At 40.7% G+C, this 13,265-nt stretch overlaps 1 protein-coding gene across 2 annotated transcripts; it reads left to right on the plus strand.

Annotated features, from left to right (window-relative positions):
* The first annotated feature begins 2,906 nt into the window (after window positions 1-2,906).
* Window positions 2,907-13,190, plus strand: LOC145913202 (spermatogenesis-associated serine-rich protein 2-like). Of its 2 annotated transcripts, none has more exons than XM_083000775.1 (15): window positions 2,907-2,994; window positions 3,085-3,196; window positions 3,314-3,468; window positions 3,586-3,930; window positions 4,231-4,261; window positions 4,756-4,862; window positions 5,140-5,221; window positions 5,621-5,833; window positions 6,542-6,663; window positions 6,730-6,865; window positions 9,790-9,854; window positions 9,927-10,018; window positions 10,368-10,413; window positions 10,619-11,092; window positions 11,295-13,190. In XM_083000775.1, the coding sequence occupies exons 1-15, from the start codon at window positions 2,974-2,976 to the stop codon at window positions 11,319-11,321; spliced, it is 2,028 nt and encodes a 675-aa protein (XP_082856901.1). In that variant the 5' UTR covers window positions 2,907-2,973; the 3' UTR covers window positions 11,322-13,190. The 2 variants fall into 2 exon arrangements, with proteins under 2 accessions (XP_082856901.1, XP_082856900.1); XM_083000774.1 differs by adding an exon at window positions 4,020-4,054 and having other exon boundaries at window positions 3,586-3,901; window positions 6,542-6,865.
* The last annotated feature ends 75 nt before the right edge of the window (window positions 13,191-13,265 follow it).

Consider the following 13,265-nt stretch of genomic DNA (forward strand, 5'->3'; position numbering starts at 1 on the left):
TACCCCCAGGGCTGTTTATACCCCCCCCCCCCCCCCTGTTGGTCATAAGGTCTTCCAGGAGGCTCAACAAGTCCTTGCTTTGTACAGTCTCATCCAGGACCCATCAACGGTCATTGGGAAACAAGCGGAACAGTGGCCAGATGCATTACAGCAAAGGGCCTTAAAAACAGGATTTCTCCAATTCATTACCCATATAGGTCCTGTAGCCATCCAATGGGTGCGGGCTAAATATTCATGGGGTTAAGTAATCAAAATTTTTTAACAGGAAATGACTTGGCTGGTGTAACACCAAATTACTTTTATAACTTAAAAGTTTGGTTACAAATCAGGGCATTTCAGAATACCAAAATACAAATACTTTACTGCGGTAATTTGGAGGGGCCCCTGCATACGCCAATGGTTCAAGTTCTATCAGATGTACACGTGTTCAGGCAATTTTGCGCTTATCTGATTGTAACGACCCTTTTGCGAACCTAATTGCGTGAATTGCAAAATTATCAGCGATGTAGCAGATGCAATAAATGCAATAAATGCAAGATTCAAAATCCAGGACATTTCAGCAATTTTGCCACTTATCCCGGACACAATTTTGAACAGCAAAAACTCCGGACATGTCGAAGAAAATTCCTGCGTTTGGCAACCTAATAGAGTTGAAGGTTTTGGCATCGCAGGTCTTGATCACAATATGCGTTTGTCAAGTTGGGGCGGATCCTAAATGGATGACACACAAAATCGCAAAGCTTTATTCCCCAAAAAAGCCTGCAGTGGCGGATGTATTGATTTGGGTTCGTAGCAAGCTTGATTTGAGTGGAGCATGCATGGCTGTTTGCTCGAGAATTTTTTTGAATCCGCCCTGGCTTATAACCAACAAGCTTCCTTTTGATCGGGTAGTATTTCAACAGTGATCGGGGTGCCGTGAGCCCGGGGTCGTGAAATGATCTCCCACGGAAGCATGATTTGTCTTGTCAGTAAAAAGTGACCTTGATTTGGTTTTGTTTCGATTCCACACATTATTGTGTCGTTTATTGATGACGAGTTAAACTGCTGGTTATACTGTGACCTTGTTTTGTACAGGTTCTGTTTCCAAAATTAAAATGTTGTTTCAGGTAAGAGAAAGGTGTTTGGTTAAGTACGATTTGTTATTTGATTTTATTTCAAAGATCCAAGTAGCTTTTACGTACCTTTCAGTTACTCGAAACATTTGGCCCATTTCTGTACCTCGGTATTATTGCAGTCTATTTCTGTGCTCTTTGTGGTCGTCATGCTTGGTCGACTTTTCTGACGTCAAACGCCGATCAATCTTTTGGTTGACGTTCTCGAAACTCCGGCTATACGTGTGTGCGTTAGTGCGTAGTCGGTCTGTCCACATTTAGTAAATTGTCTGTAGTTCTTTGGACGTTACAGCCTGTCTGGAGCGGTATTTTATTCAAATGGTGTAATGATAGCAGGCAGAGTGCAATACGTATTTCATTTTGCTTTGCAATGATTTTATTTGTTGGCGTCTATCGAATTTCTGCACTGCAATCACAGTGATCACGATGCAGTGTTCTGGTGAAGTTGTGTAACAGCAGATAATGATAGAACTTATTAAATTATGTTTTTCATTGAGTTTTATACCTTTTTTTGCATAATTTTGATCTCTTTCTGATTTAATACTTTTTGTGTAATCCAGTAATCTGCTGTTTGGGTGTTATAAAGTACTGTGTGCATTGTTGCTTGCTTGAGTAGTAGTTAGCACATAGACTATACCTTATATGTGACATCCAATTTAAGAAAATTAAACTAAAGGTTTTCCTGTAATATTTCACAATTGTCATTATTATATTATTATACAAAGTGTGAAAAAAAGTGGTGTCAACATTCAGTTAGAATTTAATTTATATAGGCCTCGATGTGATATCCTGTTGTGTTTTAGTGATTAAAAAAATAAAACAATATTAGCAAATTGCAATAAACAAGTTTAAAACCGGTGCTTGGTTGAAGTGCTTGTCTAGTGTTTGTTCCTATTCATTGTCTGTCCGTCCATTCATGAAGTGCCATACAAAACAAAGTACTGAGCACTTCACTTGTCATTGCTGCTGCTACATCCTGGTTTCGTGGCTTTGCCGGATTTCAAATGGCACTGTACAAAACCTGAATCAAATGCCGGATCTGTTTGTGCTCACCGGTTGTGTTAAAACCAGTGCATGGCTTTCTATGTGCTTAAAGGGTGGCTGCACGTTAGTCGATATCTCCTAAAGTAGAGCTCCTGCGGTATTTCAAGTGTGTGTGCTATTTGGTTTGGTTGGAAGTGTTAGCACCATCGGGTCTGGCATGTGTTTGCTTATTATTGTGAAATATTTGTTCTGCCTAAGGTGTTTAAACCATTCATGAGGAAACAGCACATTGTGCAGTTGTATGAAGACATAAGCTTTTGTTGACCAGCTAATTTCTTTATTTTGTCTGTTGCAGTTGTATACCTTGAAAAACTAGAAAGACTAAAACTAGAATATATAGCAAACATTGACTTAAAAAAGTCTAATATTGTGACATGTAAGCTCCTTCATGAGCCTATCATTATTTGCTGACAGAAGCTTGCAAAACTACTGTCTCTGTGTCATGATACAGTGACGTTGGTCATAGTACAAAGTCTAACATGTGTGCGGTTAATTGTTAACCAGTGCAAATAGGCAGTGGGTACCATAGGTTGTTTAGGTGTCCATAACATTGCAAAGGGTTATGTAAAGCAGTTTTGATGTAAGAAGTAGTTAGTGGCTGAAACTGTTTGTGTATGAAAGATGATAATGTAAAATATTAAATTATCATGTATGTAATCATGCATTAGCTTACATCTGCTTTTTTATTACATTTAAGTTTTGTTGAGTTTAGTAAAATTTATAATTAAAGCTTGTATTGCAAACAGAGTTTGAAATAATTTTAGGGAAACGTTGTTTAACTACCAACAAAAAGTTTGGACATTGTTGTAGTTTGGGAATGACTTCTATCAAGGATAAGGTAAGTAATGCTGACTTTATTTATGTGCACATGTGAATATTTTTTGTTGTGCATTTTGGTCTCATGATCAATCTTTGTATAAAATTACAGATAGCTGCTGTCCGATCTGTTGTCAGTGATCGTAGCAATGATGAAATTGTTCTAGTGTTACAACATCACGATGAAGATGTAGACAAAACCATAGCTGATTTTCTCGATGGGGGTAATACTATGCATTGTTTTTAAATTCCTTTGCCTAAAAGTTGTGGACATTGGAGCATGCTTACTGACCCCTACTCATGGTTGATGTTGTTTTTAATATTGTGACTTTTCTCTGCAGGCAATGCAAATGACATTTTGACTGAATGGAAGCATGCTGGACCTCCCAGCAAAGGCAACAAAGCTAAGAAGCGCAAGAAGCAAAAGAAAGCAAAACAAGCTCAGGCTGCCAAAAATGCTCAAAATGTCGAAGAAATAAATTCTCCGAAATTAATGGTGAGATTCACCAAGCTAATATTTTATGTAGTCTGTCACTTATCTATTTATGTTACTGTCATAGTGCTGTATATTATAATTAAAGTTCTCATGTTAACTTTAAATAATTTATCCCAGAATGGTCATGGAGAAACAGAAGATGAACCAAAGTCTGAAGAAATGGTCGATGAAAAAACAGCGGCTGCACTAAAACAACTTTTAACCAACCAGAAAGCTGACAATTTTAAGGAGAATGACAACACGAACAGTGTGTCTGCAAACTCAGTGCCTGTCGCTGTGTTAAATGGCATGGATAATAGCGAAAATCACAGTGCTGAAGTTGCAAAAGCCATCAAACAACAACAGTATTTGTACCATGGTGGCCGAAGATCACGGACATCATCAGAGAATGCAACCAAGAAAAAGCAAAAACACCAACAGAGCAATCTTGCAGGTACAGTGTACCAGTATTACGCATACAAAGTGTAACAAAGCCTAGGGATCAGTTATATGCAAATATGCTTGTTTTTTAAGAAAGGTTATATTTATACTCTATGTTTATGTATTTGCAGGAAACAAAAATGAATCTATTGGACAAGCATATCATGTAAGGCTTTGGTTTAGTAATTAGTTCATAATGTTTTTTGTTTGTTTATTATTGTAAAACAAGTTCTGAAATGCTCACATATTTGCTTATAGTTGTAACATTGACAAGGCTGCTCTGCAATTTAGTAAAAGTAAATAATTCTTTGAACTTTTGTTAACAATTAAATTATTCTGCAGGCTGATGGGGCAGTGTCTGCAAACAAAAAAAGTGAGTACAATATTTATGTATATTGCCACACACCGTAATATACCCAACAGACAAGAGATAAGAAAGTGTGTTTACCTTCTGGTTGTTGGGTCTTGTAAACATGTGTTCCATTCAATGCAATATTAGCACAATATGTAGCAGGCACAATTCTGTAGGTTGTGTATCAGTGCAGTTAATTTCTTAAACCCTCAAGATTGTAGAATTAAGGAATACTGCCTACATTTTAAAAGAGGATTACAAAATTGTATCATACAATTTAATTTTTTGGAATATATAATAAAAAGAGTAAAACAATTTGAAAGCATGGCCTCACCAACAATTCAAAACAGTCCTAACACAGTTAGTCAATGTGTTAAAAACCCTCACAATCATTGCTGTGTGGGCTCTGCTTGCGGGGTGTAAACAAGATATGATGCCCTCAAAGCCATGGTGTTGCTTTCCAAATGGGGATCGTAGCACCTTACCAGTGTTGTAATAATTTCCTGTGTTGGCAGGCATTGAAAAGGCAGTGAAGGACCTCAACCGATGTACCGTATCCTATGGAAGATACAAGACCCTTTTAAATGCTGAAATTCAAGATAGTTACAAACGAATCAAACAGGTATTGATGTACACAAATTGTGTTAGATGTGCAAGTGTGTTTATTAATACTGTAAGGGAAATGTTTTGTTAGCGTAAATGATACCATATTTTGTTAAAGAACAGTTTGATTGAAAAAGTCACAATAGGTAATGTATACATATTTGTCATGGTATATTGCTGTTTAACACACACAGAACCGCCTAAACAAACAATGGTAATGTCTTTGTAGGGAGAGGTGTGTCCAGGTTTTTAATGTCACAGGTAACCTTTTAACCGTTTTTTTTTTCTATTTTTAGGTGTTTGAGGAGCTTAGCAATGCGCTCATGGACAGAGAGGTCAAACTGATTCGAGAGCTGGACGAAATAAAAGAAGCTGCTAGTAAGTGTTTGCGGCACACGAGGTTCGCGCTTGGCGTTGGATTTCATTACCTCCCTGTTTTATTTTAATCATACCTGAGAAAGTCTGCATTAGGTTTTTTACCAATACTAATATTAGCGTGGCATTTTCCAACATTACGTGCGGCGCCAAATTTTCAGACAATCTAAAATTTGTCGCGCAATAAGTGGATGAGGAATGAATATTTTTGCACTCCAAATTGTAGGCGATATTAATAGATATTCCTGTTTGGTGCAAACGGGTTATCTGTTCTGTATAGCCTTGTCACATACTCTCAATAGTTAATGTATGGTCGTGTGTATGTTACCATTATATTCACTGCGGTGTTAACAACAGCTCCGTACATTTTCCAGCATATAAAACTATATACACGTGTTTCAGTCGAACTCATGGCAAAGAGAGAGGCACAGGCTCTCGAACTGAAGAGGCAAACCGATCGCGTTGATTCGATGAGCCACCAGCAACTCAACGATCTACGCAGTGAGATAAAACACTTTGTGGCTGAACGCAAGTTCGACGAAGAATTGGGGAGGACTTCTCGCTTTGTTTTTGACCGCGAGATTCTCACGCAGGTTATTCCGTCTATTGGGGAAAGTGAGTCTTAAATTTAGGCACCGTTGCTTTCTTTATTAAACTATATTGTTAGTATTTGTTCTGTTGATCCGATTTTCGGTAGTTTTGTGGTAAGTGGTATTAACACAACTACAAAGGGTCGTTTTAACACATCTATACTATTGTATAAACAACCGTTTCTAGTGGTCCTTCTCCGGTTAAAGTGTGGGCATCTGATTATAGTTGGTACATGTAAATTTTGTTTGCGCATGAAACCAATACAAGCTGGCATATGCGCCATGTCCGTTATGTACAGCACACGTTACTGGTTATTCAATCGCCGTACTAGGTACAAGTAAACAGCGAGTAGGTGGTGTATTGGCCGCATCAACATGCACGTAGAAACCGGTTGCTGCTGGAATAAGCCTAAAACGAAAACGCCAGGGGGCGTTTTGAACTTAGGCGGTAGCTGATGATATAAGTGTTAATGCGACGAATCGGATTTTTTTAAAGACCTATATCACCGCTTTGGTAAACCGGTGTGGCCGCATTAACTTCAAGTGTATAATTACTTTTGATTGTGTACAGATTAAAGGCTATAGTTAAAATCTATTGTTAGTTGGTATAGTGTTGTGTTCAATTGCGCTATACAATGTGTTACAATTTACAATGCTTCGAGTGGTCTCACTACTTCAATGCCGGTTTCGCATTGCGGGCATGAATAAAAATCACCTCTATACCTTTTCGCAGTCACCGGCATTAAGAACTCGTACACTCCGCGTAATCGCACGGAATCAGCTGCCTCCTACACCTCTGACGCCGGTGGCAGCAACACTGTACAAGCGGGCGCACCAACAAAAGAACCAGAGTCTGTGCCAACCAAGTTGACTCACGCCACCGCTCCCGGTAAGGTCTCGGCGCCTTACAAACCGTACCAGCCTTCAACCTCTGCAAAGAGTAATGCTTCTCAAACACCGCCCAACAAACTGCCCATTGCCGATCCAATCCAACCTGCCGATTCTTCACAAACCAAAACAAAACAGCCGAGTTCGTCCACTACCGCCCCTGCTAAAGGTATGTCGGTGTTTCAATATATTGATGACGTCAGAAGGTTTCTAATGTGAAACCACATAGAGGTTGTGTCAGAAAACCTCGATGCGTTTTCATCAAAAGCTACAATATGTTTAACCGCAAAACTTCATTTATAGCTTCGGATTCTTTTAAAAAAACGACTGGTTATTTTAAGTAATGCGTAACATTGTGAAAAATTGTGTTCACTGTGTTTAAACGGTTGACTTCTCAGCGACCCTTATACCCACCCGCGACCAAAGTACAAAGGTCTGTATCATTGAGCTTTGCAAACAATATCAAATACCACAAACTCCATCACGTTAGCACAGCGGAATAACACCTTTTGTATTTGTTGTTTATGTTTGTCACTAAATCATTAACGGGGTCGCAAAGTTGCCAACGTTGTAGTTTAGTGGCCTCCCTTGTATTTTTGATCTTGTTCGTTCACAACTTGCTGTAATGCTGTGCAATTTTACCTGCTTACTTAGAGGCACGATACCAGTTGCAAAGTAAGGTTTCTACGTATCAGCTCATGTTGTGGGCGTGAGATTTGCCTCGTATACTTGCCCTGCCCCAAGGCTGTGAAGTTTTAGAGGTTGTATTCATTTGCTTCGTTGTATTCATTTTTCGTTGTTCCGAGTGGCCAGATGTGGATGCAATCTATCATTTAAAACAAATATCTCCGTGTGTCCAAGTTGTGTCGACATGGCACCCCACAAGCATTGTTTATTGCTGTTCCATTCGGGAGTGGCATTGTTCCTTCCGACTCCAAGCTTCCGATATTTTTGTGTAAATTATACCCAGTGCATGAAACCATTCACAGTGGTGTGTTTTTGGTTTCTTATTTACTGGCAGAAATGAGTGTTTCATGGCAAATAATTACTGTCGATGGTTTTCTGGGGCATATCAATGTTTTTATTCATCCCAATCAAACTTGAAACATTAGCGGTGTATGAACTGTTATATGGGTTGCTTTACAACAAAGTATTTCCAAAGCCGCAATCCGCAATCGTACGCAGCACGATTTTAGGGCACAAGAACTCGCCAACCAAAGACAAATACCTGACGTGCAAAGTCATTGTCGAAAACCCTGAACTAAATTTTGAGGTGCGGTAAACTATGACATTTCGCCAAGGCAGACTGCTCGATATTTGCGCATCCTTTTAATAAAAATCCCCGATTTTCGGTGTCTGCGTCAGTAATACTAGTGCCCACCCACACATAACATCATGTACGTCATACTGTTATTGGCTTGTACGTCACATCCCGGTAAGTTTGCCAGACTGTTGTTGTGGTATGACAGCAAATGGTGTTTTGTATCTTACTTACACTACCCAGCACTTGCGGAATTCGTCCTCACGATAAGCGTTTAGTAGTTGTAAATAATGTGCTTTTTCTAATATATGTATTTTAACCTTGTTGCTTGGGTTGTATAAGAAGCAAAAGGATATTCTATCAGAGCAAATACTAATCTGTTCAACAACACTGAACACTTTTATAGTTCCTTTTTCCGAAATAGCGAAAAATTGGACACGCAAATTGCTGCACGACCGCTCGATTTCAGTGAATCCCTTGCCTTTGTAAAGGACATGGTGTTAATTACCACAACGTCACTCATTCCAATCCAGATGTTGGATAACGTGTTGTTGGCAACCGCGCAAAGCCAAGCTCGGAGCTGATTCAACGAAAATTGCCGCCTGGTGCCTTATTCATAACCCAGGAGCCGCGTCCTGCTTTCGCAACAGCAAAATAACAGCCCTCCCTCCATTGAGTTGCTGAACAATGCCGCTGCCGCCCGAACATAATCCACAAACAAAGGAGGCACGCGCGCGCCCTGTCGGAATCCAAGTTACCTCGGTGGGGATTCCCCGCCCACGTTGCCTACGTGGCTGTTTTTCTGGCTGTGCGTCTATTTCGGACTCGGCCATTGGCCCTTCTCTCGTAAAGGTGTGCGACCGCGCGGAAGGTGTAAGGCTGGATTTGGGTTCCTGAATTTGAAGCTTGTCGCTCAGTGCGGGTTTCCCTTGCCACCGACTTGTCCCCAACCCACTGTGACTAAACAGCCTCTGCGTTTCTGTAAAGTGATTGTAAGGGCGTATTCAGACTTTTGTCCTAGAGACTTCGGCAGTTGTTGCAAGATGCAAAAAAGGCATCAAGATTGAATGTGTAAACACCATGGCTGCAATTGAATTAATTTGTGCGCGTGTAAAGACAGACATAGGCAGCAAATTTCATGACTGTATTGTCCACAAACAAACTGCCTTCTTGTTGCAATTTATACACTTTAGTTCATAAAGGTGTGCTCCCAATCACCATTTTGACCCGGGGCGTTTTATATTAGATGATTCGACTACGCACGATCTATTCATAGACCCTCATGACGCAGCTTAGAAATGTCACGCTGCTTGTACAAGCAGGCCAAAACCAAACGGTCCCAACAGCAAAGCAACTGTCACCTGTATTCGCATTCGCTTACATGAATCCAGCATCAAGTGGTCGTAAATTTACTTTCATTTCGGAAAGTAGGTTTTGGATATGACTCGTGTACTTCTTGATAGCTTAAATATACTTCTCCTGGAAATTTAGTCTTAACTGCTGGTGTTCACAATGCGAATACATCCTTGCAGTGCCGAAATATGGGCGCCAAATTTATGTTGTATAATAACCACACCACACTTGTTGTTCGTAGGAGCCACTCCCGGCGTGCGCTATTTGCTTTGTCAGGTCACGAACCGGTATTTTATGACGCCGTTGTCGGTTTCGGGTTGCGCCAAAATTGAATTGACGTAAAAAGACCTTATGTTTGATGGCAGTTTTCGAGCCTCGTTTTTCGTGTGTATAAGCTACCTTATTGCACTGAAGGTATTGTCTTGAAAATCTGTCGAAACTTGTCTGCACCAATTTTATAGCATACCTTTTTGTTGCAGCAAAAGAAGTCACTAATGGCCACGTCGAAGACTGGGCAGCCGAAGCATCCGATCTACCTCTGCCTGTAATTATTGACCAAAACGAACGTTATGTCAACACGACAGTGTGGCGATTAACTGTGTTTTTTCCATAACAGGAAAGTCCGGCTTCATGGGCAAGCGCCACCCCCATTATGACTCCAGATGGGACTTTCAAAGACGGCGGAATGTCGAACCCACAGCCACAAAGGTAATTTCGTTTGAGAAAGGCCATTAGACGACCACCCACCCCTATTCTTCACCTTTTCAAACAGTGTTTGCGGAATATTTTTTGCCGAACTTTTCTTCATGTGGAATATACAGTATAAACGTGCTTTGTACTATCTTGCGGCCTATTTAAGACTATCCAGACCAGAACACACAGCAAACCGTTGTAACTTTTCATTCGCTCACCCTAAGCCTTTGCGAAAGACAACATTTAATTGCGAATTACACTTTTATCTGTGGCTAATATTTGACTGATGTGGGTTAAGATTTGTGGCTTCAGCATATCCATCCATTTCATACATTTTTATAAAATTTATATTATCATCGTACAGAACTCCGCGTCGAGACAGACACCAAAAGTCATCCATCAGCGAAAAGGTTAGTTGATTCTGCTTGCATTCCAACAGTATAGGAATTATGTACAAGCATGCTCTGCTGTATTGTAAACCAGCATACCACCCCTTGACTTCGGTCGGTCTGGCGTTTTCTGTTCGAAGCCCTTCATTTTTATCAAATTGAATATATATTGGGCGGCACCCTATAGTATATCACAGCAATACCAACGCTTTACAATTTCTTGCAGGACAAAGACCTCATGCCACCGCCGAACAAAATCCCTCAGTCGAAATCAACTGCCCCCAAACTGCCCGACCCAAAACGCGAAAGAAGTGCCGACGGCCCCAGGAACAACACTGGTGACAGCAACCAACGCAACTTCAAAAGCGTAGACTACAAAGCGTCCGGTGACCGTCCACCGTACAGGGGAGGACCACGCGGCAGGGGCAGAGGGGGATTTTATAGGGGTAACAGAGGGGGACCCATGAGGGGATCGTACCCGAGGGGTGGCTATCAGGGAAACAATGACTACGGCCCCAGGCCCAACAGTGGCCCATACAGGAACGATAGGGGCGGAAGGCAACAACGTGGACAATATGGTGGCCCTAATAGGCGTTATAACGACGCAGATGGGTACAACCAGAAGTACAGCAAGGGGGAAGGCCCGGGTTCTGGTCCAAAGAGCGCCGTGGATGGGGAGAAGAGGAGCGCTGCGCCCAAGGTGGGTGTTACTACAACATTTGTTTTTCTGTTACTGTGTTCAAAAATGCACATTTAAAGTAATCTAAACTATTTTTTGTTTTCATTGCTTGGTACCATATTCTCAATGATATGTTGGTCTTTTGTTTAATTTACTTAAATGTGTTAATTAGAATGGTCGTCTACGCTTTCTGGTGTTTAATTTACGTTCCCGACTTTTCCAGGATTCAACAGCGCCAAAATCTAATTGAAATCGTCGTTTTCAACAACCGGTTTCTTTAACGGACATGAAGCAAAGGAATAAGTGATGGTTTTGTTGACGAATGTGTATTATTTCCATGCGCAAACGAAAGATAGCACCCCATTTATACTGAACAATTATTTTACGACTTGTATCAAAAGTTTAAGGGACATAACTTTGCTTGTCCCTAACTTCGATGGGACGTTTACAGCATATGTATACACGCAATCATTCTTTAGGATAATATTTTCCCCTGACTATAAGGCATTCGAAACGGACAACCGCCTCATGCTAAGCTAATACACCACATTGCATACAAGAAACAGTCTTAAAATTTTACTTCATTTTAAAAACAAAAACTAGCCAACTCGAACAAATTCGTGTGCAACATATAAAGCCTATCCACAATGTGCAATTGTCCCGAAGGGAAGCTTTGACAATCAAAACTCTGTACTGGGCCTTAAAAGTGCATTATATAAGAAATGCCATCTTAGTGCATAGTTATTGAGTGGTAGCATTGGTATATTTGGTGCGTGATTGTTTCCGCATAAACCATATGTAGGGGAAAACTTAGCAGTATTGTTTCGAGTATTCATATAAAATGCACATAACGTTTTTCCCACATACACCTGCATATACGTAGCTTTTAAAGACATTTTAGTGAATAGGTTACATGTAATTGTATATATTTATATAAATACGTATAATGAACGTTATCGCTAACTCGCCAACTCAAATCCTATAGAGAGAGTGTGTGTTTTATAGAGAAATCCCCCCAAACTGTCGTATATTTTCCGCGCGCGCATGCGACAATTCGACCGTGCAATTGACGCCTTACCAAAGCGCGTGTGTAGAAGTTGAAAGTATGATAACGCCATGGTGTAGCTTTGGGCACAGCATCAGTAGCGCAGGTGTATGGGATGGTGGTTTCCAATTACTATCTATTGCAAAACTATGTGCCTATTCGTTAGTGAGCTTTACTGGCGCCATGACATGTATGTAGTATATAGAAGTAACTAACGTTTTTTTGGTTTATAAATGCTGTGCGTTTAATGTGAATGATATGTAGTTGCTACTTTAGACTGTAAATATGCGTTTGGTTTTACGTTGCGTTGGAACGTGTGTTTTTTTACCAAGTTTTATTGCCTGCATTGTCGCGCATTGTGCTCGAAAACGCATAAATCCCTATTAATTCTGAGTCAACCTTAATCCACCCAATTTTCGTGCAACAAGTTAAGTTCGTTAAATCTTATCCCTGTCCAAATACATTGCGTAATAGCAAAGGAAAAAAAACGCGAGTGTGCGTTTTGGTGCTCCTTGCGGCCGCGCTTACGGGTGTGTAGTTGCCACTAGGTGTCGGAACTGCCTTACCTATATCCCCTTCGCACAGTCGCTGTGCTGTTCGTTATCATTACACACGTTAATTTTCGAATCAGAACGGACCCCCGTTCTGGCAACGCTACACACAGCCTATGATGTGAATAACAACTGTGGTTCTTTGGTTGTTTAACGTGGCAATAAAATCTGTGTGCTTTGTGATTTACGCGATCGCGTTTACAATATCGTTGGTGCCTTGTTGTGTATAAAGTTCATTTCGATTCGTCTGTACCTAAAAGCCATGTTCTCCTAGGCCGCGTTTTCTAGAAAAGTCTCCCGAAAACTAGTTCGCAGCCTTGCTTTATCCACCGGCAATTGATCTTATCTGTTTTCCTGTACGCCCTGATTTTCGCCAGCACAGCGATAAGCGCACTTCGAAACATTTTCGGCACTCGAATGCCATTATACCCTCCTACGCTGATGTAGTTTCGCTCATCCACCGTCAGTCCATCCGCGAGCAGGCGCTCGTGAGTAGGTTGCGTTGCAAAATAAAAAAGTTGAACATTGATTTCGCACTTTGTGTGCCTGTGGTTACGATTCGTCCTGCTGACCTGAGGGAAAACAGGTTGGTTTTGAA

Source organism: Ascidia mentula, chromosome 9 (genome assembly GCF_947561715.1).
Source record: "Ascidia mentula chromosome 9, kaAscMent1.1, whole genome shotgun sequence".
Lineage (NCBI taxonomy): Eukaryota > Metazoa > Chordata > Ascidiacea > Phlebobranchia > Ascidiidae > Ascidia > Ascidia mentula.

Coding starts and splice junctions, on each gene's coding strand:
- LOC145913202 (XM_083000774.1), top strand. CDS start 2,974: ATGACTTCTATCAAGGATAAG. Junction 4,055..4,230: donor CTATTGGACAAGCATATCAT/GTAAGGCTTTGG, acceptor ATTATTCTGCAG/GCTGATGGGGCAGTGTCTGC. Junction 10,019..10,367: donor TCGAACCCACAGCCACAAAG/GTAATTTCGTTT, acceptor ATCATCGTACAG/AACTCCGCGTCGAGACAGAC.